This window comes from Peromyscus leucopus, chromosome 17 (assembly GCF_004664715.2).
Source record: "Peromyscus leucopus breed LL Stock chromosome 17, UCI_PerLeu_2.1, whole genome shotgun sequence".
NCBI classification, from domain to species: Eukaryota; Metazoa; Chordata; class Mammalia; order Rodentia; family Cricetidae; genus Peromyscus; species Peromyscus leucopus.
Window position 1 is genome coordinate 2,939,681 of NC_051077.1, and position 26,922 is coordinate 2,966,602.

The following is a 26,922-nucleotide window of genomic DNA, read 5'->3' on the forward strand; positions in this document are numbered from 1 at the left end:
GCCATGTTCACACAGGGAGGGAGTTTCAGAGAACAGCCACCTGAAGGGGCCGTGTTCACGTGGGAAGAGAATTTAAGAAAACAAATGGTCTGATGATGAGCTGAGAATGAGAAACTTGGGGCTAGAGAGATGGCTCAATGGTTGAGGGTACTGGCTGCTCCTCCAGAGGTCCTGAGTTCAAATCCCAGGACCCACCTGGTGGCTCAGAACCATCTATAGTGGGATCTGATGCCCTCTTCTGGCATAAAGATGTACATGCAGATAGAGCACTCATATACATAAAATAAACATATCTTTTAAGAAATATGAGATTGACATAGAAGTCCGAGGAATGCTTTCCTTTGCTCATCCATTCATTCATTTATTCATTCACTTGTCTACCTGGGGACTCTGACCTTACACTTGTGTGTGCCCAGCAGGGCCCCATGGTGGTGGCGTCCAGCCTATGGGGATCGTTTCTTATAAAAATATCTTCTTTTGTCTCTCCAATTGCATTTAAGCCATTTCCTCAAAGAGGGTGCCACATTCTTCTCAGCAGACCTTTGCCCACGTTGGCTGGGGACCACGGCCACCCAGAAGCGTGTCCAGACCTATGTGGCTCTTGCTTCCGCAAGGTCAGGACAGGTTCTGGGTTGTGCTTGTCCGTAAGACGGCCACTGAGGGCTGCACTTTAGTACTGAGCTGCTCTCCACTTCCGCTTCCCTGCTGACCTTCTAGAAGTCTTCAAGGACTCACCCCTCCTCACCACTGAGGGTCCGGAGTCCTTGCACCCTGGGGCAAACGCTGGAAGCCAGTGTGCCCTATGGGAGTGCTGGCTAAGCCCGACGAAGTGACAGTGGGACATGGCTGCCCAGTGGATCACACCGCCCCCCGCCAACCCTTTATGAAACCGACGTCGTGTTCTAGCGGGAGGGGCACATAATCCCCTACGGCACTCCACAGCCCTTGCTCCATGTCACATTGCGCTGCAGGCTCTGTTTCGATGACAGGGCAGCCTCTGAAACCCGAGAGCTCAGTCTCAGCTCTGGGTTTTTACAGTGCTGACGGCTGAATTGCATTTGAGCTCTAACAAGATAAAAGATGCTGTTTCCTCCCAACAGTTAGTGTGCACCTCATAGGCTGTGCATGGAGATCAGACTTAGCGCAAGCCTGCCTGCTACGGCAGCATCATTGATTCTGCTTCCACCAGGCACCAAGCCAGGTCCCAGGGATGCAGACGAGAAGAGGGGTCTCGGTTGCTCTGAGAAGCCAGGGGCCTCACTGGTAAGATGGCAGACGTTATCGCATGTTCTGCCTTATGGGGGGGGGGCGGTCCTGATGTGGGGAGACCACACTGGAGGATCGTGCCAGCAGAGACGCGTGGATGATCTGTGATTGGCGGACAGGCACCTGAGTGAGGCAGTCACTCGTTAGTGCGGACATGGAGGCAGCAGGCACCAGTCGCGGTGGGGCTGTGGCTCATGGATGGGTCAGACATGCAAAGTCTCGTCTCAAGTCCAGTTTGGAAACTTGACTTACACGCAAGGCCACCATGGGGCTTCACCCAGAGGAGGGATGAGAGATCTTTCAGGGACTGTAGGAACCGTGGGTTCAGGGAAGGACAGAGGAGCCATTGCTTGGGACCCACCAGGATTGTCTAGTCACAGATACAAGAAGTTCGTGTCTTGTGTGTAACACGCTGGCTTCTAGGAAGTTCTTGCTTGTGGACGGATTGAAAGACAAACTTCCTAAGAGAGAAACTAGCCGAGAGCCAAAAACTGTGGGGACCTCGAGCTGAGAGGGTTGTGGCTAGTGCTGAAGAAAAGATGGGATTTTGATGAAGGGGCCTCGGGAAGGAAGAGGAGGAAGGAAGAAACTCTACTGGGAGGGGAAAATAAAACAAGAACGCTCTGGCCCAGAATGCAGTCAACTTTAGGGGTTAGTGCAAGTCTGACGGACGCGGTATGAGACCCAGGAAACCCCGCAAGGGAGCTGATTCCTCATCGTAGCCAGTGAGGCTGGCTGAGGCATCTGAGCAAGAAGCAGGGCTGTAGGTACAGCTGACGTGACGGGACTGCCCAGGGCCTTGTTCTTGTTCCATGGACCCAGGACACATAGCCTCAGACTCACCTCTCCACCGCCGCCGGTTTGTTTATTCCTTGGACGAGAGAAACTTGGGAGGGCAGACTGGGGGGGGGGCACTAAGTGTGGATCCGGAGATGCCAGATGTGTGTTCCGTGTTGGGTGAGTTTCCTCACGTGAGGGTAGACTTGGGCAGGAGCTTCATGACTGCCATGGAGGCCCAAGGGAGCTCTTTCTCACATAAATCTGTCAGCTGTGCTTGTAAAAAAAATGTTTGAGGGAGGGAAAATACTTTTAACATTTTGAAACACTTAAATTCTCCTTTAGACACAGCTGCTTGAGTTGCCCAAGCTCTCTGGAGGGTAGAGCCCCAGCCACATAGTTATAGAAGTCTGTGGAGAGGCCACACTGTGCTCCTTAACTCGGGGAGGAAGCCGAGTTTACTTCCCTACATTCTCCTGCTCGGGACGCTGCTGTGGACTCCCCAGGTCGTCTACTTCGTACACCCCTCATGGCATGTTCCTCTGTTTTGTCTTCTCTCCAAACTTCAGCACAATCCTCTCCCAGGAGTGTCAATGGGCCCTGGGGATCGGTGCTGGCCCACGGCGTATGATGAACCATGGTTCACACACCCCAGAGTACCACCGTCTTGACCTGGGAGTGAGTGGCTGCTCCCCTCCCCGGCACAGACAGGCTCACAGAGGGACAGGGTATTAAACAGCCCATGAGGGAGTGTGACTGGCACCCAGCAGATGAGGCCTTAGGCCATCGGTGCCAGAGCCTACGCTTTGCTCGAGGATATGTCCACATGCACGGGGCGGGGGGGGGGGGTTCACAACGGTGTCCAGTGCAAGCTTGGTGCCCACGGGGCACCTTTTCCCTGAGCATCGTGGCCGTTCCCTGTCTGTCCGGGACTCTGCCTCTTCACGCTCTAGCTCCCCTTCCCTGCCTGTCCCTGTTTGGTCCCTGTCTGACGCAAGCGTGTCTGCCCAGGCAGCTATGAGGAATCCCAGCTCGGTTCTGCCACCCCCGTTCTCGGTTCTGGCTGTTTACCTATGGAGGGGACATTCAGGCTGGTGACCTGTGCAGACAATTCCAAAAGGACGTAGAAGTGAATGAGATTTGGGGGATGGGGAGCCTGGGATGTCTTGCCAGCTAGTCCCGTCGTCCCCTTTGCCAGGAATAATAAGGCTTCAGCTGCCTTCCTGCCCTCCCTCCAGACTCTGGTGCCCTGTCACCAGTGATGGAAATGGGGGCTGCGTGGGCAGGCATGCACAGATGCCCTTCAGTCCCGGATGCTCTGAGGACCGGCCTCCCCATGACCATAGCAGCAAGGATGTTCTTGGGCCCCCCTTCCAAGTCCGTACAGCACAGGCTGCCGGGTACCTCACTCAGATCTGTAAGAGCATCCTCGCTCCCCAGTTCCTACCACAGCCCGGTCACCTACTTCGTCTCTTCCCCAAGTCACCAGATTCTGGTCCCCAGGGTTCGTTGAGCGTCTCACGCTGAGCACTGCTCTGTGGTGAAGAGGTGTAGCTTTAGAAGGAGAACATTGGCTTAGAGGGGAACTGAGAGGAAGAACGAGGTTTTAAACATGGTTCTTTTATGAGTATGAGTGTTCGGTCTGCATGTGTGTCTGTGCACCAGGTGCATGCCTGGTGTGTGCAGAGACCAGCAGAGGGCACCAGATCCTCTGGGACTAGAGTTACAGATGGTGGTGAACTGCTACAGGGGTCCTGGAAATGGGACCCAAGTTCCTTTGGAAGAGTAGCCGGGGCTCTTAACTGCTGAGCCATGTCTTCAGCCCCCATAAGAATGGAATTTTTTGGGGGGGAGGAGGGGGTTGAAACAGGGATTCTCTGTGTAGCTTTGCGCCTTTCCTGGAACTCACTCTGTAGACCAGGCTGGCCTCAAACTCACAGAGATCCGCTTGGCTCTGCCTCCCGAGTGCTGGGATTAAAGGCGTGCGCCACCACCGCCCGGCTAAGAATGGAATTTTTAAATATGCCGTTCTCCAGCTGGCTGTGAGGGTTGCCGATGCCAAGGGAGTGGCCCCTGCGCCCACACCCCACCCTCTGGCCTCCTCCTCTCTTCTGTTAGTTCAATTATCATCTGCTGCGTTCTTTACACTCCTGCCTCCTGCCCCTTCACCTCTGCCCCTTCACCCCCCACCCCTTCACCGCCCACCCCTTCACCCCCACCCCTTCACTGCCCACCCCTTCACTGCCCACCCCTTCACCCCCACCCCTTCACCGCCCACCCCTTCACTGCCCACCCCTTCACCCCCACCCCTTCACCGCCCACCCCTTCACCCCCACCCCTTCACCGCCCACCCCTTCACCTCTTCACCCCCCACCTCTTTACCCCTACCCCCCACACCCCCTGCCACTTCTGTCTTATATCCCTACCCTAGTGCCTTCCCATCTTCCTGTTCCCTTCCCTCCTGCCCCCTGCCCCTTCCTGTCCAGTAAGTCTGTCTCTTACATCCCTGCCCACCCGCCCTCCCACCTCCCACTCCACCATCCTCCTCTCTGCCCTCTAGCCATCCTGCTATCCCTTTCTCCCTCCCTCCTGCCCCCACCTCCCCCGCGCCAGACAGGACCCGCTCCATGGTTTCCCTTGTACACATCATGAGTGCTTTCCGTGCGCACTCAGCGGCCCGTGCTCCGCCTCCTGCCGCTGCCTGCGTCAGCTCACTTTACCGCCATGGATGCAGATCTGAGTAGCCTCAGGCAGCGCTGAAGCCGGGCTTCCAGCCACCTGCCCACAGTGCTCAACACGGGGCGGTTGTGTTTCTGTCTGCACAGCCCTGCTCCGTAGGCCTGGAATCCTGGGCCTCGCCCTCCTTCCCGCCACCCCCACGAAACTTCAGCAGAGACCTGAGACACACCCTGGCAGCTGGGTGGGACTGATCAGCTCTCACCACCGCAGGTACATCCAGGCAGCCATAGGACGCTGGCCTTGCTGGATCGTGACCTGCAGCCTGGGCCACTCCCACGGGGCAGGTGAGCAGATGGGCGGCTGTGTCTTACCCCATTCACCCTGCCACAGCCGCTGTGAGCCCCGCAGGACCATGGAATCCATCACGTCCTGAGCTTCTCGGTGGGGAGACCCAGGCAGAACACCTCCCCACTTCTCATCAACCTGGACTCCAGAATTGACCCATCAGTAATCTCAGGGGGGTCCTGAGACCCCCTGGTCCTTTAGGGGGCTTAGGGGACTTCCGTGAACCACCCTGAATCCTGGCACCCCCTAACTACAGGTGAGCTTCAACTTCCAGACATGGGATGGAGACAGGTTTAGGGGTACAGAATCTGATAGCCCTGTCCAAGGAGTCCTTTCTGACACCTGAGGAGAGGTATCACCCTGCCCCTCCCCTGTTGTCCCTGTGGCCACAGTGCCCGGTGTGCCAGGAGCATCCTGGAAGATAGGCATGGCCACACCCGCTGTGTCCCGGCTCCCGTGGCCTTTTGTTTGACTTAGGTCCCACCTGTGTTTGCTTTCCGAGATGGGTATCTGCCCACAGCTGCCAGCCTCACTGGACTGCCGGGGTTTGCGCGATGCAGCTGTCCACCAGGGGTGGCCGCTCTGCCCACGGCATTGGTGCGGGGCCAGCGACCTCACCCTTGTCCAACAACGCTGCCACTCCTGAAGCCCAGGGTGTGGACATGGCCCAGCATCCTGAGCCCACTGGACCCTGGCTTTTAGGCCTCTTCCAAGCTCAGGGGAAGCAAGGATCTTCCAAAGCCATCGCTTCCCTGGGGCTTGTGTATCTGGTTTCCATGTTGGGTCTTCCCGTTTAGTTAATCAATATGGGCATAGGTGGGCTTGGCAATAGTGGTGAGTCTGCCCTGCGGCCTTCAGGAAGCTGGTTCTGGGCCTGGCGTTGCGTTTTTCCGAGGTTCTGGGTGTTTCCAGGCTCAGTCTCAGTAGGGGGGCCTTTCCCGGCTTCCGTCCCCGCTGTATGTAAATACCACCGCCACACTCACTGATACTGCGTTAGTTACTTTCCATGTTGTGATGAAATGAAATACCTGAGGAAAACCACTGAAGGAAGGGAGGGTTGGTTTTGTCTCTGGGGTAGTCTGTCATGGCGGGGAAGGCCTGGCAGCAGGATCTTGAGGCAGCTGGTCACTTGTATCTGCAGTCAGGGAACAGAGTGATGCATGCTGGTGTTCAGCTGGCTTCTTCCTCTTTATTCATCCCAAGCCCCCGGCCCATGGGGCAGTGCGGACCCCTCATTTAGGTGGGTTGCCCCACACCAATTAACTCAATCTAGAGGCTCCCCCACAGACGGGTCCTGAGGTTTGCGGTTTGGAGAGTCTCGGTCCTGTCATGTTGACAATATTAACCATCACAGACTCTGTAAAACACACAAATAAGAAGTGAAGGTTAATTAAAGGTGAACAGAAGCAGAATTTCTGTCTTCGGCTACTGTTAATCCCTATAACCAAAGACATGAAAGCTCACTACCGCTGTAGGAAGAAAAAGTTTAAATCCATGAAAAACACTGGGAAGGAGTACACAAAAATGCTGTAAAACATAAAACCCAGTGTCACGATTATATTCCAAGGTCAAGAGGCTCAGAAGTGGGGACGGTGTGGAGAGCCATGGATAGGGAGGGCAGGGTGTGGGGGTCCGTGGTGAGATAGACCTGCAAAGGAGGGTTCTGAGGCTCGGGCCTGGCCTTGGAGGTTGTGCTGGGACATTTTTCTAAGCTAGTGTTTGTTTGGAATTGGACAGAAGGGATCTGGGGAGACAGATGTACCCCTAGGAGGGCCTGAGCCTGTGTGCTTTGGGCCTGGCCTTGGTGGTATTGATGGTTCTCAGCCTGCGCCACCATGCAGGGGTGAGGCTGGCTTTTCCTTGGATACATTTGGTGTCTCTGACAATGATGTAGTTTCCTTGCACAGTCCCACTGATTGAAAAGCTGATCTTCTGGGGTTTCCAGCTCCTTCCAACAAGGGTCACAAAGGGCCGCTTTCCTCCTAGAGCTCGGACTTCAACGCATTAGAATGTTTTTCCCTGGTGTGTGTACAGTGTCTAGAGGATGTGGGACCCTGATGACCTTAGGGAAGGGCTGCTCTGCTACCAAGGCAGGAAGAGTCTTTGGCAGGACAAAGCAGATATTACCTGTAACCAGCTCAGTCGTCCGTGGGGAGACATGGCCCTCTGGACTCACCTGGAGGGCAGGTGAAACTTGGTGGCAGGAGCCCATGTCATTGGCCACACATGTCCCAGGCTATAGTTCTTTCGGGCTGGACCAATCCCCGTCAGCCATTTAAAGTGTATGTTTAAAATATCATGCTTCTGGGCTGGAAGATGGGTCAACAGCTGAGATCAAATACTGCTCTCACAAAGGACTCAAGTTCAGTGTTCAGCAGCCTGCAGTGGGTGGCAAACAACCACCTGGAACTCCAGCTGTGAGGGATTCAACACCTCTAGGCTCCTCAGGTCCCTGCACTCACGTGCACGTATCCACACACAGACACATATGTGTGCACATAACTGAAAGTAAAATAAATATTTTTAAATAGGATATTTAAGTATTGTGTGCCAAATATTGAAATTTGGTTGATAATGCCGCGTTTCATCGCCATCCCTGCACGGGCCAGGCTGGACCACCCTTGGGCCAGAGCCTGGAGTTCTCCTCAGTGAAGAGGTGAATTCAGAGCCAACAATCACGGTCCAAACTTTAACTCAGGGGTTCTCAACCTGTGGGTCATGACCCCTTTGGGGGTCGCATATCAGATATCCTGCCTATCAGATATTTACATCATGATTCATAACAGTAGCAAAATTATAGTTATAAAGTAGCAACAATTATATATATATATATATATATATATATATATATATATATATATATATATATATATTGGTTTTTTGAGACAGGGTTTCTCTGTGTAGCTTTGCGGCTTTCCTGGAACTCACTTGGTAGCCCAGGCTGGCCTCGAACTCACAGAGATCCGCCTGCCTCTGCCTCCCGAGTGCTGGGATTAAAGGTGTGTGCCACCACCGCCCGGCTAATAATTTTTTAAATTTTTAGGGTTTTTTTTGGTTTTTCAAGACAGGGTTTGTGTAGTTTTGGCTGTCCTGGAACTAGCTCTGTAGACGAGGCTGGCCTCGAACTGCTTGCTTCCCGAGTGCCAGGATTAAAGGCGTGCCCCTTAACTGCCCAGCAACAACAATCTTAGGGTTGGGGTCACCACACCATGAGGAACTGTATTAAAGAGTCGCAGCCTTAGGAAGGGTGAGAACCACTGGGGATGAACAGTGAAGTCGGAACCTCAGCAAGGTGGAGTCTCCGTCCCCCGGAGGCTCGGCTGTCCCTCCGCCAGGGTCCTCTGCAGCAGGCGGTCCTCTTCCCGACTCTTCCGTCCCTGCAGGACCCACGCTTTGACTTGACACTGTTTCCCTACTGCGTTGTCAGGTAGAGCCCTATCAAAGTACCTTTGTGTGTGCATGCGTGTATGTGAGTGTGCGTGTGAGCACGCATGTGTGTATAAGTGTGCGTGCATGTGTGTGTTGTATGTGTGAGTGTGCATGCGTGTGTGGTGTGTGCATGCGCATGTGTGTATAAGTGTGCATGTGTGTGTAAGAGTGTTTGTGTGAGTGTGTGTGTATGTGTGTGTGAGTGTTTGTGTGTTTGTGTGAGTGCTTGTGCGTGTGTGATTGTGTGTGTATGCGCGTGCATGAGTGCGCGTGCGTGTGTGTGTTTGTGTGCGTGTGCGTGAATGTGTGTGTGTGTGCGCGTGCGTGCATGTGTGTGATTGTGTGTGTTTGTGCGTGTGTGTGTGCGTGTGTGTGTGCGTGTGTGTGTGTGTGATTGTGTATGTGTGCGTGTGTGTGCGCGCGCGCGTGTGTGTGTGTGTGTGTGTGTGTGTGTGTGTGTGTGTGTGTGTGGCTGGAAATGGAACTCAGGGTCCAGCACATACAACTCCTGGGCTCTTCTGCTCAGCTACCCATTAGCCCCCAAATCACCTTACGTCACCTTAGGTAGAAAAGTGCCTGTCAGCGGGACCACCTCACCCAGCACACGGAACGATGTGTGACTCTTAAGTAAACAACTCCCTTGCAGAGTTTTCTGCCCTGATGGCAAAACCCTGGGCCTCTGCTGGATGGGAAGTGTGGGCCCCAGGCTCACACCACTGGCCTTGGTGCATCTGATGGGGGAGAATGACATGAAATGACAGCTGTCAGGCTACCCTAGACTTTGAGAGGTGTGGCAGACTCCTCCATCTGCCGGGGCCGGCGGCTCACTGACTCCTGGCCATAGCTCAGCTGTACACTCCGGAGTCCCTGTAACTCTTACGTCAGCTGCTTCCCAGGCTGTGACCCTCCATGGGGGGACCTCACGATTCAGCTGTCTGCCTGAGTCTGAAAGCAGCCACCAACAAGTAAGGCCAACGTTGTCCCTACACTCCAGTCTCTCTTCCTGCAGGGCATCATAAGGCTACCCAGCCACCCAGACCTGGGGTCTGGCCCTGAAATTCTTCTCTGCCCTCTGACCTTGCCCCTTGTCTCCAGTCTTGAATAAAGCTGCTTGGAGCCTGTTCCTGAACACGCACATGCTAAGGAGCACTTTCTATCCACAGTGCTTATCATTGTTCGGGAGCAAAGCCAGAGGGTTTCCTGCTGGCGTGATGGAGGACGCTGTAGGGCCTATCACAAAGCACTATGTGGAAGAGCATGGGAAGGCCCCAGCCACCAGTTGCATGGGAATTGTGTCATCCCTAGGCCTCTAAGGACCACAGGAAAGCATGGAGGAGGCTCCCAGAGACATGTCTGCACAGTGGCTCTGAGCTTCCTACTCCTACCCGCCTCTAAGGCCTGGTCAGTGTCTCTGATATCTATCTGCCGTACAATGTGTTCTGGGTACAGAGGATCCTAAGCAGTGGCAAGATCGGGGCAGAACTTAGCCACATGGGGCTCCGTCGCTCACACATGTACTCCACACACTCATGACATGCTAACACACCGTGGAGCACAGGAGAAAAGCACAGGGAGTCCTTGGATCCACACAAGGAACGGGCTCAGAGGGCAGGAGGGGAGCTGCCCTCAGGAAAGGTGACCCTGGGGAAGGAGGAGTGTGTGGGTAGGAGCTGAACAAATGCAGGCTTTGAAATGGGCTTTCAGGGTGTTTTCTCCCGACGTTCAGGAAATGTGGGCTATTGTGGGAAGACAATGATGAGCTCAGAGGAGCTTCATCCTTCTCTGGGAATCTGCCTTCCGTAGAGCTGAGACTTGACCATCTCAGTCCGTTTTGTCCCTAGGGCCTGAATGGCCATAAGTACATGAGCACCTCCATAAAGGAACACACACCCCCTCTTCACAGTGGCCTCTTTCCTAGACTCTCTGGGCTTCTCAGACCATATTCAACAAAAGCAGAACTAGTTTCTGTGACTCCTGCTATGGCTGTGGGCTGTGCTTTAGCACAGATGCAGGATGGAGTTAGGATCTCCCTGCTGGTCTGGGCTGTTCACCTGCATTGGGGTTCTGGGCTAAATGTCTCAGTTCACTTCAATATTTCCCAGACTTTGGGCTTGGCCATGAATCTGCTGCAGGCTGGGCTGGAAAAAAAAAAAAAAAAAAAAGACCGGGAAGGTGGCCTCGGCATTGTGAGATGTCACTTTTATGTCGTAGTGCAAGTGTGAGCAAGGTTTTAGGGAGGGGAGGGCACTGCTCAAGTCAGATGAGAGCTGGTAGCTCACAGGCCAGACCTTCTGCAGGAAGCTGGAATGCTAAGGATCTCTGAGAAGTGACAGGGTTTCAGTGTCGCGAGGGAGTCATTCTCCCAAAAAGAAATCATGAAGTGATCGGCCAGGGCCACAAGAACACCGTGAAGCCTGGACACAGGACAGCAGCCAGCCCCTCTCCATCTGCGTCACAGTAGGCCTTGGTGGGCCCTCCATCCCCTCTGACACATCACTCACTTGGTCAACCAATGAGGACCCGCCGTGTGCCCCGCGGATCTCTGGTCCTTGCGCACACTTCATCTTGACAAGCATGTGGCTGGGAACACAGAGAGCCTGGGAGAGAAGAGCAGGCAAGAAGAAGGAACTGGCCAGCTCCATGGGTCTTGCTTCTGTCCCCAGGCACCTCCCTGTCACATGTCCTCAGCAGAGGACAGCCCTGGACTTCCTCCTGTCCCTGAACTTAGTAATAACTCCCTCTGTAAGCAGCTTGCTTCTCAGAACACCGTTTTGCTTTCGCTCCAAATGTGTTTGCTGCAGTGAGGGCACCTGAAGTCACCCTGTGCCTCCCCTGCCCTGGGGCTCCAGCACAGTGGGGGACCATGGACCTTCAGTGGCCTCAGTGGGAGTGGATCTTGGCAGTCTTGAGCACATCTCCACAAAGTAGGTACTCGGGGTGGGATGTGCTCTCGTCTGCCTCGAGTTTGGGGGAACTGGAGGTCGGACATGGGAAAGGTGGTTGTTTACCCACTGTGCCAAGAATCATGCCTTGATCCGCTCTGGTGGCTCCAGCAATTGTCCCGTCCCTGTGGGTTGATAAAGAGAGGGTTGTTCCATCAGAATACAGATGATGTCAGAGAGGCTGAGAAAGACGAGGAGACTGACTGAAGAGGATTCCCCTGGCAGTTGACACCTTCCAAGAACAGGGTCAGGACATGGGGAAGGATGAGGGTGGATTCCAGACTGTGAGCCCGGCACTTCTATTTACATTGCGGTTGCAAGCCTCTGGTGATGGCCTGGCCGCCTGAGTCCAGACAGGGTTGGCCTGAGATAGGTTTTATTCTGCTGGCGGCAGGCAGGAGCCTCAGATGCCCGTGGAGCAGCAGGCCCTGTTAGGGCAGCCCCCAGAGCATGTGCCCAGGTACCAGAGTCCCAGCGCAAAGGCAACAGGACTCTGGTGAAGGAAATGATTCCTTAGGCATCAATAACATTGGGAACCCCACAACGAGGATGAGAGGTATGAAGAAGCTAGAGCTGCGGAGGGACTTCTGACCCTGGTGGGGACTTGGGACAGAGAGGCCATCGCATGACTGCTGTCCAGAGGAGCAGGCTCAGGGGCAAGTGTGAGATCCGCGTGTTAGCATCTTTGCTCATCACTGCCTGGTGGCAGCGGCCACAGGACCGGAGTGATGACTGCTGTCCAGGAAGATGGAGTCCCGCAAAGCACCACAAAAGCCTTCTCATTCTCTCACCAGTTTTAGCACTGGGAAACTGAGGCTGCAGATGGTGTAAACTATGACGCCCAACCTCCCAGCAAGCGGCAGTTGAACCTGGAGCCTGGGAGATCCCACTTCTGAGCCCTTCCCTCCACCATGACATTGCCCACCCTCTGGAGAATGGAGGAGCCTGAGGGTTACCCCCAGAGGAACAGTCTACCTGGGTAGGGGGCGTGCCTTGCACCCAAGGGTTGTCTGAATGGACAGAACCTGGCTAAACTTGGAGCACCAGTGATTAAGGGCCTGCTTCCCGGGGCTGTGTGGGTGGGTAGGACCTGGCTGAGCTGGGGCCTCTATAGCTTAGGTCCCTGTGCCCGACTGTCCCTGTGGATGGAACCTGACGGAGGCAGGGCCCCTGCAGGGAGGGTCCAGACAAACAACAAGCCGCCTGGCTCTGCCGCCAGCGGGGCTCAGCTGCTGCCAGGCTCTCAACAGTTAATCATCCGCAGCAGGATAAGTGAGCCGATTCTAGCTCCTTAATCAGGACAGCGAATGAATCTGAGACCCGGCGAGGAGCAGGAGCAGCCGCGGCAGCCCGCGGCACTCAGAGGCCAGCGCTGCGCAGCTAACCCGGGGAGGCGTAGTGTCCCCGCTCGGCAGCCCAAGATGGAGCTCCGCCGCCGCCGGCTTCCTTTGTGCACCCCGGGCCGGCTTGCCAGCAAACAGGTCGCCGCCGCCGACTCCTGACCGGTGGTGAGGGCGACAGCATGACTTTGAGCCTCATCTCCCTGCTGTCCCAGGACGTCACAGCCCTGTGGCTCCTGCTGAAGACAAGTGCAGGTGCGTCCCGGTCCCCGCTGCGTCCCCATCCCCGTCGTTTCCCCCGGAATGAGCGAGTTGGCTGTGGATGTGTCGTAGGAGGCGGCGGGGGTGGTGGTGGTGGTGGAGGGAGTCTGTGTAGGATAATTGAGTGGGGGACAGGTGGGGTTGTTCTGGTGCTGGGGCCCTATTGTTGGCTCACACGGCAGGGTGCGGATGGGGGTGGGGCATGGGCTGGCTAGGTTATGGAGAAAAACCACCCTTTCCCGCAGGGCGGGGCGGGGGCGGGGGGTGGGGGTGGGGGGCGTGATGCCTTGCCCTTGTGGTCTGGACAGTACCCCTTGGACCCGGCCTGAGCGTCCCTTGAGGACAGCGGCAGTCACATCTGCTTCCCGATGAAGGGTGTCTGCACACCTTCTTGGAAACGAGTGATCCCCTTTGTTCGGGGGGTTTTCCGTGGACATGCCGGCTGGCGAGCGAAAGCCACCTCCAGAGCCAGTGGCATGGCTTTGCTTTCCTCCTAGCAGGAATACCTGGCAAGTATTATCCCCAGAGCTGCCCATCTGATGGCAGAACCTAGGGGACAGCAAGGATACAGGGCTAGATGGCCATGGCCTCTCGGCAGTGGACTGGATGTTTCCTGGGGGCTTCCTAGTCTCATTGCGACCTGGTTCTGCCTCTGTTGGGACGGCAGGTGCCATGAGGTGGTGCCGGTGCCCTGGTGCTGGGCTTTGGCACTAAAAGAACAGGGAAGGGAGCGGAGTCACCCCAGGAAAAGAAGAGAACGAGGGGCCTGGCAGAGAGGAAGCGGCTTGGAGCGCCTCCATTATTTCTGAGAGGAAGGGCACCCCTTTTGAAGTATTTTGTCACAATTACATTTCCTGCTGGTATTTCTGCCAAGCACTGATGAATGACCCATAAAGGATTTTTGTGAATTTTAATGAGTCAGTCCTCAGCTCTGTGACAACGAATAAATACGGAGTGTCCGATTTCCCAGTGAAGCCCCCGAGGACAGTGAGCGGTCATAGAGGGTCCCCAGCACGTCAGAGGCAAGGCGCCCCGCGGAATCACAGCTGATATCTGCTTGTTTCTTAGTCAGGTGGAGTTCTGAATCCTTACAACCGCCCCTTCAATCTTGGTGCACTCCTATAGTGTGCTGTATTTTTAAGATATCAGTCGCTCAGAGGTCTTTCTTTCCTGGGGGAGTTTGGTAAGGCTAGGGTAAGGGTCTCTGCTTTGCCTTCCAGGGACCATTTGTCAGATTTTCAAATAAACAGTTAGTGTGTGTGATGGATGCAACAGCGGCCTTCTGTAACTGTAGGCCGTTTCTCTAAGTGGACACTCCCCTGTGGGCACCCAGAAGCCATTTTCTGGGACATCCAGTGCTCATTAGTGCCCGTGCACTCAATGGGGACAGGTAGGCCTGGAATCCTGTCCCTGAGCCAGGGTGGGAGACCTTAAGGTTATCATGACTGGTGGATAATGGGTATGTCACGTTTAAGCACACATGCTCAGCCCAGGCCTGTCTGTGAGCCATGGGACCCTCAGGTGTGTGTGAGACCCCCACCAGTACCACAGTCCCACACCTCTCTGTCACTCTCAGTCCGTCTGTCTGTCTGTCTCGGTGTCTCTGCCACACTCTGGCGGTTCTGACTGACTACACTGACTTTGTTCATTGTCTCCGAGTCCCCACCGGTCATCCCCTGTCCCCTCTGCCATCCTGTGCCCGCGGTCTGCTGCAGGGCCAGCTCTTGTCCCTTGCCTTGGTGAGGTCAGCCTCCTCAGTGCGCTGCCTTGTTTGCTGTCTCTGGTGAAGGTTGACATAATTGTTTGTTTTTAGATTTGTAGAAGCCTTAGTTCTTAATGGGAGATAAAAAGTCCCTCTGCGCATTTAGGGAGGGGCACAGGATCCATCCCATCCTGGGAGGCTCTTAGCACCAGGCCATGGGGAGCCCAGTGTCCATGGGAACAAAACATAGCTCTCTGCCTGGGGAGCAGGGGCATGCGACGTGGGACTCTTTGCCCATCACTCAGCCTCAGCCTTGGGCTAGGCTGGGCTCATCCCACCTGCATCAGCACCAAAAACCCACTGTGTGGCTAACAGGGCATAGTTAGCCACTGAGGTGCCAGGTGGACTCCTGGCCAGGCTCTGACGTGCTAAACATCTGCCCCCACCACCCTCCACATGCTACTCCTCACCATGCCAGGTCCAGTCTGGTTGCTCCTTCAGAGATATGTTCCAAGACTTCCTGTCCGAGACTTCTAAGACTTCCCTTCCTGTCCTGAGTCCAGAAGTGAGCATGGCCAGACTCTTGGACTTGAGTGTTTGGAAACACAGCACCTGGAAGCTGGTTTTTCTGTTGCACACTGAGGTCCCCTGGATGGGCAGGATGCAGGGACAGGAAGCAGGGCTGGGGTCTCCCTCTAGTAGTAAGCAGCTCTGCCCTTCTTTGGGTGGGAACCATCCTGAAGGCACCTCTTAGGCCTGGTTTGTGGGTTTGTTTCCGGAGCGTTGACAATATGGCAGGAGGCATTCAGAGGATGGGCATACCCCCTGAGGGCGACTGGTTCTGTGTCTGATGCCAGCAGACCCACCACCGGTCCCTCTGGGCTCTCTTATCAGGGATGAAGAGGAAAGGTCAGAGTGACCCCAAGAACCAGCAAGAATCGGCTTTCTAATACTGTCACTGCCTGGGCTCTGCTTCATCCCTGGCATCCTGGAGGGAAAGTCCAAGGAGAGGCTGGGAGAGTACAAGTGTCACTGCCTCGTGGTGACCTTGGTCAAGGGCATAGTCTAGGTGATCCCGTCTCCTCAGCCTCCTGTGCACCCATCCACTCTGTGGCCCACATCCTACCTCCAAGGAGCCTCTGATCACAATGGCAGCTACCACGCCGGTGTTTTTAGCCTTGATCCTTGTCGCCGCAGCGGGCCAAGGGTAAGGTGCTGGGTACTGTGTATCTGGCAATGTCTTCATAGAGCGAGGTATTGCTGTCCGCAATGTTAGCAGTGCCCACAGGCTGTGCTCACCAGACAGCAGCCTCCAGCCCACGAGGGGAGAATTCTGGCCTCGTATCGGGAGGCCAGAAAGGAAACACAGACTGCCCGGTGTCATAGCTCAGAAGTGTGTGGTGGGCGAGGCTAGTGCCCAGAGTGCGTCCCTCTCTCCTGCAGGCTGGTTCAGTGTCCCCCACACTGTGTCTGGAGCTTCTGGGTCATTGTGGCACGGCAGTGATGATACTCATGGTGCCACATTCAAACAATGAACATCATCAGCAGGTGCTTCCCGGCCTCCATGGTGGTGGTTATCCCCTTCTAGGCCATCACAGAGGATTTGTGAAGGAAAGGGGAGGCTTCACTGCTGGTGGGAACGCAGAGTAGTATGAGCCTCGTGGAAAGCACACTAAAAATAGAGCTACAATACGATCCAGCTGTGCCTCTCGCAGGTTTACACCTGCATCCCAGCTCACCGAGATGTCACAGCAGCCAAGGCGGATCTGCCTTGGTGTCATCAGTGGGTGATGGACACGAAGAATGTGGTCCATAGACACAGTGGGATACAACCTGGCCATAAAAAGACATCCTGTCATCTCAGCAGCCCAGATAAGCCAGAGAACCCTGTAAAAAGGGAAGTAAGCCAGGCAGAGAACTGGCTGCTGTGGAGGAATATTTGTTTGATCAAAGATGTACTGCATTTGTTTATGTTGCATTTGTGTTAATTAAATAAAATTAACTTGGGCCCAGAGAGGCGGGGTTAGCAGCTAGTTGACAGGAAGGAACAGGGAGGAGCATTGTGTGGGTTTTTTTTAGTTGGGATGGTATGGAAGCAGAGAGGCTTCCTGGGACACCAGCAAAAAGAGAAAGGTAGCCAGCTGCTACTGCAACTCTCTGAGCTTGCAGATTTTCACCCTAGCCTTTGAATCTTGAGTTTGATCAGAACAACAGAGATTTAGTTAAAGCTGCCTTTAGCAGCAGCAACACAGCCATTGTCTGGGGGAACAGAGTTTCCCCCCAGGCTACTAGTTCCAGCCAGGCTTAGTAGTTTAAAGAGCAGCCACTGTGATAAAGATCAAACAGAATTTTGGCGCCCCACATGTGGGCGCCAAATGCAGCAGGCTTTCTCGAACCACCAACCCCCAAATCATGACACGGAGACTTCTTATTAGTTATGAATGCTCAGCCTTAGCTTATGCTTGTCCCATTAGCTCTTTTAACTTACTTTAACCTGTTCCTCTCCATCTGTGTTTTGCCTCAGGGCTTTTTACCTTTCTTTCTTTCTGGATGTCCTGTTTCCCTGCTTTCTCTGTGTCTGGCTGGCTGGCAGCTGGCTAGCCCCAGGCATCTCCCTCTCTTTCTCCCTTGTTCTCTCTTGAGTCTGGAGTCCTCCTCCTACTTATTCTCTCTGCCTGCCAGCCCCACCTATCCCTCCTCTGCCTAGCTATTGGCCAGTTTAGCTTTTTATTAAACCAATCAGGTGCCCTAGGCAGGTAAGGTGAAACAGCAGCACATCTTTACATAGTTAAACAAATACAACACATCTTTACATAGCTAAAAAAATGCAGCATAAATAAAAGCAACACACATAGTTAATATTCTTCAACATAAACAAACATAACACATCTTTACATAGTTAAAGTAGTATTCCACAACAGACTGCTGTATGCCCTTGCTCATTCTGTGTGGGACCTGAAAGGCTGCTCCTCCCAGAAGGAGAGTGAGGAGTAGAGGGCCGATTCCTCCCATAACTCCCCTCTCCACAGTGTGACCGACTGAGCAGAGCCTGTCAGGTGAGCGGTCCCGTGCAGGAGAGAGAAAGGCCATCCGTCACGGACCCATGTGTCTTTTAGACCCGTGCCTCAGTGGGGGTGCAACTTCCCCCAACTTCTCCATCATCACAGCCAGACAGTGGCCCCTAGACACTGAGTCAGGCCTGTTTGTACTCTTAAAACTCAATGAGAGCATTGGGTGGTATGCTGGGGGAGCTGAGGAGCGCTGGTTACTGTTGGGGTTGGGGGTTCAAAGTCCCAGTTACACAGAACGGCCTGACTGAAGCCGTGCATGGAAACTCCAGTTAGTACCACCTCGGTGGCTATTTCCTGAGTGAGTCTGAACCCTTCTGACCACACATGCTGCTGAGGTAATGGAGCGATCATAGAAATTATCTCATGGTGTGAGCATGCATCATGTTGTACACCTCAGCCACACATGGTGTCTATTTGTCCATGAACCTCAGTGAAGCTGGGTTTGACGTTGTAGGTCACCGGGAGATCCCAACTGAAGGATGCCCAGTGAGTAGAGCTGCATCCATGGGTTGTGGGGTCAAAGGCTGCTCACTCCCTTAGGAGGCTACCGTCTGCCAGGCCTCTGTGTTCATTGGAATCCCCATGCTTCCCAAGTTCTACTCCAGCCCATCTCTGTCCCCTCCCTTGCTGGAGAGACTCACCTGTCAGCCTAAGGAAGTCACCGGTGGTTAGGCACAGGATGTTCCTGCCATACATACCAGCAGCTCCCTCTGCAACCCATGTTAAGCCCACTATGGTTCAGCCTAGGTCCTGGAGTGGGACTAAGATTGGACACTGGTGCCGCCCTGGCAGTCTTGAGATGTTCGTGGCCTGTGCTCAGCATCTGTGTCTGAAATGGGATGAGGCCCCATTTCGTGGTTGTATAACTATGCTTCCCGGGCCACTAACTGTGTCTGCACACTGCCTGCCCTTGGTGGCCCCTGACACAGGTGAGCAGAAGCAGGTGTCCCTCAGCCCCCATCCTCCGGTGAGTCCAGGTCAGGTTGGCGTGGTCATCAGAGCCCAGCCGGCTCCCTAGCCTCCAGCTGTCCTGAGATGTGGCAGCTGAGGCATCCCCTCCAGCAGGGTGGGGCTGGCCAGAATGAGCCCTCAGCTGCTGTCAGGGCCACATGGACTTTAAGAGGCCGTGGAGAAGAACTTGGGGCCGCAGGGAAGGAGGTGGACTGAAAAAGACTGGCTCCACTCTGGAATTCAGGGTGGATCTTAGACGCAAAGACCCTTGAGTCTATGCCCTGTGCTATACTCTGGTCAGAGAGCTCACACAGCTCACTCTCGTCCACTCGCCTGATCAACTGTCCTTTGTTCAGTGACCATCCTGAGCAGCTGAGCCCAGGGCCTTCCCAGAACCCAGGGCCTCAGGGTAGACGCAGCTCCATGTAGGTGGAGGAGGCAGCTGAGGTTGGGGAGGGCGTGGGTCAGGTACCCGCCCCCTCCCACCAGGCTGCAACTGTGGGCTGTGGCCTGCGATGGCAGAGCCAGGCAGAGAAGCATCCCTGTGAGGAAAAGGCGAGGCAAGGCTGGGGCGTCAGGCCGCGCTCTCCAAGGACCCGTCATGGTAGACGCCGTGTGTCTCCCAGACCTGTGCTTCAGTGGGGTGCCTGCACCTCAACCTCTCCGCCAGCACGTCCAGATTCTCAGACCATGAGTTAGACCGCTTTGTGCTCTTAAAACTTAATGAGAATTGCAAAAAGCGCCTGATGTCAAATATTTATAGTAAAAATTTTCCAGAAGTTTAAAAATACTAACTCACTTAAAAAAAAAAAAAAAAAAAGAAAGAAAGAAAGAAAGAAAGAAAAAAAGGCAAACCCATTGTGAAGAGGCCTCGGTTCCATCTTGTTCTGATAACCCTGACTTATGACCCAGGGAACTTGGCTGGGCTCTGGGGCTGCTGGGCTGTGGTATATATAGTGCCCCACTGTATCTGAGCATGGACACACAAAGCTCAGAGAAGAACAGGGAAGGCTAGTGACCTCGGCATCACTTTGGAAACAGTTTGATTTCCCAGATCCCTGCAGAGCCCTTGGCTGTAGTGAAATGTTGTTTCTTAACAAACCAAAGGCAAATGTCAGTGGTGCCAGCCTTACTGATTGGATGCACTCTCTAGAACAGTGCACGTGGCCTTGCCTCCCTCCAGCATGGCGGAGAAGGGGGACTCTTCGAAGCCACCTGTGGGCCGCACATGCTCAGATGCTGGGAGAGGCTACCAGCACCCAGCTAGCAGGCTCCTGTGACAGAAACCTAACCCCTGGTACTCAGAAGGACCGGGAGCATCAGGACGCTAGCTCCATAGCCGAAGTCTTCACAGGCCCGAGACTCATTTCTCTCCCCATGAGAACCTTGAACACTTCCTCTGACTTCTAGCCTTTGAGGATGACCCCAGACATCATTTGCATGTGTCTGCCTCATCACGTCCCACTGATGAGAAAGCCTCTGAGGTCAGTGGGTTGACGTAGGGCTGAAAATAAATGTGATGTCTTCCAGAGCATGGATGGGAGGGACCTCCTTCTACTGGATGGGCATGTGCCAAACCTCCCACAAATGGTGCTGCTCCATCGCATGCTACCTAGTGAGTGGCTGCTGCCCATGACTGCATGGGACACTGGGCCTTGGTGACACCACCCACCATGCCTTCGGGGGTGATTTGAGGTGTTCATGGGCCATCCAGGAGGATCAGAATGTAACAGAATTCTGCATAGTGCCTGTGCTCTGTAGAAGGCTGTGGGGAGGTTCAGGAGAGTGCACCGTTCTGCTGCTTGGTGGGATGGAAGGGACCTCAGAGACTTTACAGCCTGAGCATCAGAAGAATCTTCCCAGAGGCCACAGGCCAGGAGCCCAGTATGAGCACCGGCAGGCTGGGAGGGCCAGCCATGCTGACCGACTTTCCAGGTCCTTCCCTGGCCCTGTTGAAGGTTAGTTAGCTCAGGGAACACCTCCCCAACTTTCAGTGGGGTTGTTGGGCTTTCTGTGAGGTCAGACACGCTCACCCCACCCCCACACGCACACACAGCAAATGCTCTGGAAAGGAAACGCCCACATTCTGTACTCCGCCCCAGCTGGCTGGGTGGCTCCCACCCTGTATCGGAGCCGGGACAGTACACCCCCATCTTTGCGGTCGTCCATCCTCCGGATCAGGACCGCTGGGCCTGGACTCAGTGCCCGTGGCTCCTGTCCTCACACCCGCTTAGGAAGGGCCCACTGGCTGGTAAATGCTTTGATTTCCCGTGGGACACCATTCAGAACTGGGCCGAGGCAGTGTGACGGCAATCACGAGCGTCACAGGACATTTGACAAGTGCAGTGTTTGAGGCTTGGTGACAGCTTGGAGCGGCAGTTGGTGTGGCCTCAGGCGGAGGGGGGTGGCAGCATCCAGTTACAGGACCTGATCCCCCCCTGCTTCTCTGACTCCCAGACTTAGGCTTCCTCTAGTTGTTCCAAATCCAGGGCCTGTCTGTGAGTGATTGGCTCTAGAAGGACCTACAGAGGCTGAAGGTGGCCAAGCCACCCTGGGGAGGCACAGGCCATGGGCCTTGCCCATCACCTGATTCTTTCGCCAGTACTAGAGTGATAGCAATCCCCCCATAGCACACGTGGGGTGGCTGGCTGGAGAGCGAGGTGGTCCTGGGCAACTTACCCTGGACATGGACCAGAGAAGAGGCCGGTGTTCATCCAGCATGTTAGGAATGGTTAAATGTCAACCACCACCAGATGTGCAGGTCACCACCACCAGATGTGCAGGTCACCACTACCAGATGTGCAGGTCACCCTGAAGGGGGAGGCCACACAAGTGCTGAGGTTTTTTTTTTTTTTTAGGCTGCCCCTGAGAGTCAAGCAATTGTCTTAGGGCTTCTGTTGCTGTGATGAAACATTAGGACCAGTGGCCAAGGTCACTTAGCTCCTGTCGGCCAAGCTGTAGCTCATGCCCAGGATACTTGGCTCCTCTTGGCCAGGTCAGCAGCCGCCTCTACAGACAGTCTCAGGAAATCAGGGCCCCAGTGTGAGAATTGGCCTGGAACACAACCTCTTGATAAAGAGATTCCTGAGGATGTTGGGCGTAACCTTCGCACATGTTCCGTATGAGGACAATGTGGAGTCTGCCTGGGGCTGAAAGACTTCGGCTGCACCCTCACCTGTCTGCTGTCCTGGATTCCGCAGCCATGACCTGAGGTGGAGGCCCACGGCCCAGGCCCCATCCTCCACATCCTAACCTCTATATCCCTAGGCCCCACTTGCCACGCCCTCCTCCCAGGCCCCTCTACCCCGACCCTGCACACCATTCCTATTCATCTTTACAACTGCAGTCCACAGCTTGGAGACAGCTGCCCTGGTCACTAGACAGTCTCCTTTCTGCCTGTGGTAAAGAGCCGATCTAAGACACAGACCTCACAGAGTAGATGATACAAATGCTAAAGCCATTTCTCTATCCATTGACTCAAAGATGAAGGGTTCAGGAGAGAATCAGCTGCTGGAGAGCTGAGCTGTGGATGTTACCCCCGAACAGGCCATGGGGAGGCACGGAGGGGCAGCTCCCCTCCAAGGCCCACTTATCCAGCCCTCTCTGTGTCAGAAACGACACCCCTAGTTTCTGCTTCTAAACTCCACAGCTGGGCCCTCCCCTTGGAGCCTCAAGCCAGCCAACTCCTCTGTCTGTCCTTCCTTGACATTGACCCGGCAATCACATAGGCATCACCATGTGACTTTAGGCCAGCTGTCTTACTCATGCAAGGAGTAACCTTGCCTCCTAAGTGTCCGTGATGGTTAAATTCATTAGCAACCAGAAAGCACACGTTGCTATTGCTACTACGATGAACAGACGATGAACGGTTTCCTGTATGGACCAATTGAAATATAATTCAGTTGCTTGGGACGCCGAAGGTCAAGGATCCCCACAGTTGTCTTGTGTTTTTCACTGTGGGAACAGGCTTCTGCAGACTTCAGTAAACAATGGCTTTCCCGGTAGATGTGAGAAAGGGCGGGCTTCATACTTGCGCTTTTCCCTAAACTGTCCTGGTGGTAGCTTAGTGGGTGTGTCAGGGTTTCCTAGAAGAGCTGACTACTTCCTGATCGTGAGGGCTGGCCTGAGCAGCACTGCCCCCCCCACCCCCAACACTGTGATGCTTTAGGTGGCTCTCCCACATCTGAGGCTGGAGAGTTGAGGATGAGAAAGAAATATGGGCACCCAAGGACGTCTCAGGCTTCTCCAGGGTGGGATGGTTCTGCATGTGATGTTTATCTTTCCTGAGCGTGGCAGAGAGCTCTGTGGGACAGGCAGAGGTGACATTCTATGAGCCTGACCCTAGAGATGCCACAGCGGGAGCTGGACACGGGATGGGTGGCAGCAGAGGTCAAGTGTAGCAAGGGGGGCTGCCAGTCATGCCTGCCAGCTGCATCCAGTTGTGGGAGCCTATGTGAGAGTGAACAGTGTCTCCCATGGAGCCAGGCAGAGGGCACAGCAAACGTCCTGAGTGCAGTGTTCCTTTAAGGAGTGGTTGCGAGCTTGGAAACCACCGTGCATAGTGACACCCACACTCCAGGGTGTGAATGCTCGCTCGGGCAGGTGTTTGCCTGTGCAACACTCCAGCCCTTGGGAAGGTGAGAGTTTAACCCCTGACCTTCCGCCCCAGGGCCATGCCTGGTGTGGGGTGAACAACACGGGAGATGCCCCGTGTGTTCTTGTGCCCCGTGTGTGAGTGGATTTCCCACCTCGCACTGTGAGCGTCCACGTCGGTTCCCACACACTGAATTGAAAACTGTGGGCTGGCATTGAAGACGCCTGGGGGAGGCAGAGCTGGGGACAACACCCTGGGTGCTGTAATCCCCTGTGCCAGCCTGTAACTGTGTTACCCACACAGTTGTCAGATGCCCGGTGGCATGTGGGCATGGGTGGTTTCTAGCTCTTGCTGGCCTGGCTCTCTGTAATTCTGAGTTGGCAAACCTACTGCCTTACGTTCGGTCTTTATTATGGGCCTCAGTTCTAAAGCTTTCAAGAACTTGATTTCTAAGCTCAGGGGGATAAGGATGGTTAGTGGTGTGTGTGTGTGTGTGTGTGTGTGTGTGTGTGTGTGTGTGTGTGTGTGTGTGATGCAAATATTTTAAAATGAACAAAATGACCAATAAACATCAACAACAACAAAACTGGGATTTGAAAATGTAAGAATTCTGCCAATTCCGGCCAGCAGCTCTTAGCACAGGCCACAGGTCCGCCCTCTGTCCCAGCAAGTGACTGCAGCACTGGCCTGCTGGAATTGTGACTTCTGCGCAGACCTGCTGTCCTGTGGAGGCACCCGGTGTGAAGCCCATCACTTCAAGCATCGCTGTGCAGAATTTAAGTTTTATTCTGCCCAGCCGCCTTCCCCGTGTCCCCTTGCCGTGAATATGACCATGTCTGGGGCTGGAGGCTCTCCGGGGGACTTGATGCGGCTGACCTCCCACCCGGATGACGGGTGATGTAATCGCGTTTGACCTTCCACCTTGGACTTTGAAAGGAAGCATTATGTTTGACCATGAGCAAAAGCCCTTGGGGATGGGCTTTTTGTTGGCTATAAATAAAAGGAGATAATTAGCAAATAACAGACTTTACTGCGTGACCCTAAGGCGCGCTCTCCCCTGCAGCCAGCACAGGGAACCCTTCTGCTTTGTCCCCTTAAGGAAGCCAGGGCCCCAGTCAGAGTCATCAACGAAGCAGGGACCAGCTCTCTCATCCAGACCCTCAGCTCCTACTCACAGCCGCCTCCTCCCTACACAGGGTGCCGCACCCCCCACCCCGGGTCTCTAACCCACCCTGCCCTAAGGTGGGTTACTGTCCCTTTCTCTGGCCTTGGGTAGCAGAGCCAGGGGTCTGGATGCCCCTCAGGTAGGCCGGAGCGCATGAGATGCTGTGTAGGTGTCTGCCACCTGGAGTGAGAAGTGACACCTTGGGTCGATTTGTGAGGACTTTCACTGCAGTCGACTAATTCTGTAGAAAGAAAAGATCTAGAGACCAAAGGATGCCCCCCTCCCCACTGTGTGGACTCAGATACCCAAAAAGAACGACTCCTCCTGTTTGGACTCAGATACCCAAAGAGTCCAGGATCTGGTAGCCGCTTTGTGTGGATAAAACTCAGCAGTTGAAGGCCCATCGGACCTCAGTCCAAACTGAGCTGGACTGAGATGATAATCTTCCCTCATCTTGCGTGGGGTGATGGCCCCTTCACCCCTAGAAAGGCCGTACCAGGGCACCCCACCCAGGTTGCACTTCAAGGGCTGGGACACCTACCTGCCTTCTTTCCTTACTTCCTGCGTCCTGACGTGGGAACCAGGGGGAGAGCAGTGCCGTGAGGCTGGGGAGGGTTTGGACTCGGCTGTCCACGGCCCTCGTGTCCTGATGTCCTCTAACTGCCTCTCCGACTCTGGCAGGGTCATGGCCGGGGTCCCTCGATGTGGGGTGTTGTCTGTACCTCCTTGTGCTCGCACAGAGGAGCTCTGTGAAAGCTGGCCTGCCCTGGCCTTTGACCACCGAGGGAGGGGGGGTGACCTGTTTCCTGCCCAAGTCACCTTCTGGGACTCTGCCCCCTGCTGGTCAGTCCCAGCAGTACAATTCCCTATACTTGGACCTCTAGTCTACAGATCGGACTGGCTGAGGAGATGGAGAAAGTGTGCCTCTCAAGGCACGGGCTCACCCCTCTTTCTCCGGTTGCAGAAACATCAGAAAGAATAAAAATTATAATACAGGGGGACATGTCAGCAGCCTGCTGAGCTCTAGAGCCTGGGACGGTAAAGACCAAACTCCAGTGTTGGCTGTACAGCGCCCGTGGCCACCTGTCGTGTCCTCATGGACTGGCTGGTGGTCGTGCACCACGCACACAATATTTAGATCATGTAATATTATGTCTCGTGCACATGTTTGGATGTGTGTGTGTGTGTATGTGAGAGGGCATGTGCCCCTCTGTGCATGTGCCTGTGGGACCCAGTGGGCCTCAGCTGCGGTTCCTCAGATTCCCTTTTGTTGTTGTTGTTGTTATTGTTTATTCTGAGACCGTCTCTCATTAGCCTGGGGCTTGCCGGAGTAGGCTACATTGGCTGGTCACTAGTCCCAGGACCTGCCTGCCTGTCCCTGCATGACCCAGCACCGGGGTTCCACGGCCACATCAACGCGCCTGGCTTTTTTCACAGGGCTTCTGGGGATTCAGCCCGGATCCTTGTTTTCAAGGCAAGCACTGAGCAAACCAGCCCCACTGTTGTGTGATGTCGAGGGAGGATGAAGCCAGATCTCTTCAGCTATGGGCCCCACGGGGACATGCGGCTGCTCACGGGCTGAGGGCTGAGGTCCTGCTCAGGAAGGCGCCGTGGTAGTCAGACCGCCCGCAGAATGGGCACCTCTCAGGGTAGCTGTGCTGAGACCCAGACTGTACGTGCCTCTCCTGTCTGAGGAACTCAGGAATACACTGAGGCCAGTTCCTGGGACGAGGTGAGCCAGGAGGCCCCTGGGTGACCCCAAGTGGAACTCAGCCGTGTGTAAACCTGCCCCTGTCCATGGAAATAGCTCTATCAGGAGGTCAAAGCATGGGACAGAGCCTGTGAGGTAGGCTGGGCTCACGACCTTTGGAGCCTATCCATCTGGGAATGTGTCTCCCATGGGGGGGACAATGTCATTTACAAACTCATGGACTCTAGTTGGAGGATTCTGTAGGCATACCTCCATCAAGGGCCACAGTGCTGGGATTTTCTTTCCTTGGGACTAGGTGCAGCCTGGAAGTTTAAGGGCCCAGATCTGTGGTCCTATGGTAGAGGTCCCCAGGGCCATGGCAAGGTCCCAGGGAGCTGTGTCCTGCTCAGGGCTCAGTTCCTCACTGACTTTGGAGGACCATTGTATGGACCATCCTCGACTGTGGAGAAACTGCCAGCCTAAGGTGTCGCCCACAAACTTCCTGGTAGACCCCACATTTCTCAGAAGTTCAGGACGACTCTCGGGCCCGTTACTGTTCCTCGTTAAATCAGGATGGGGTTTGAGAACAGGCCTTCCACGCCTCCTCCCTGCTCCTAGAGTTAATGCTGCTGAGAGAAGGAATCCTCTCACATTATCACCTGAGGCAGGCCACAGGATGAGCCACCCCTCATGAGTGTCCCACACAAGGC

At 54.7% G+C, this 26,922-nt stretch overlaps 1 protein-coding gene across 14 annotated transcripts in view; it reads left to right on the plus strand.

Moving 5' to 3' along the window:
* Nucleotides 1-26,922, plus strand: part of Mcf2l (MCF.2 cell line derived transforming sequence like) — a 154,034-nt gene that overhangs the window by 65,527 nt on the left and 61,585 nt on the right. The window contains exon 1 of one of the 14 annotated variants that reach the window (XM_037211593.1): nucleotides 5,073-5,323. The exons of 11 other annotated variants lie outside the window; for them this stretch is intronic. Coding sequence is in view for 2 of the 3 variants with exons in the window: in XM_028881281.2 (XP_028737114.1) it covers nucleotides 12,961-13,033 (73 nt within the window). In the remaining variant the exon portion in view is untranslated. Of the gene's footprint in view, nucleotides 1-5,072; nucleotides 5,324-12,589; nucleotides 13,034-26,922 lie in introns of those variants that run through there. 2 more of the 14 variants (XM_028881281.2, XM_037211598.1) reach the window with 2 other exon arrangements.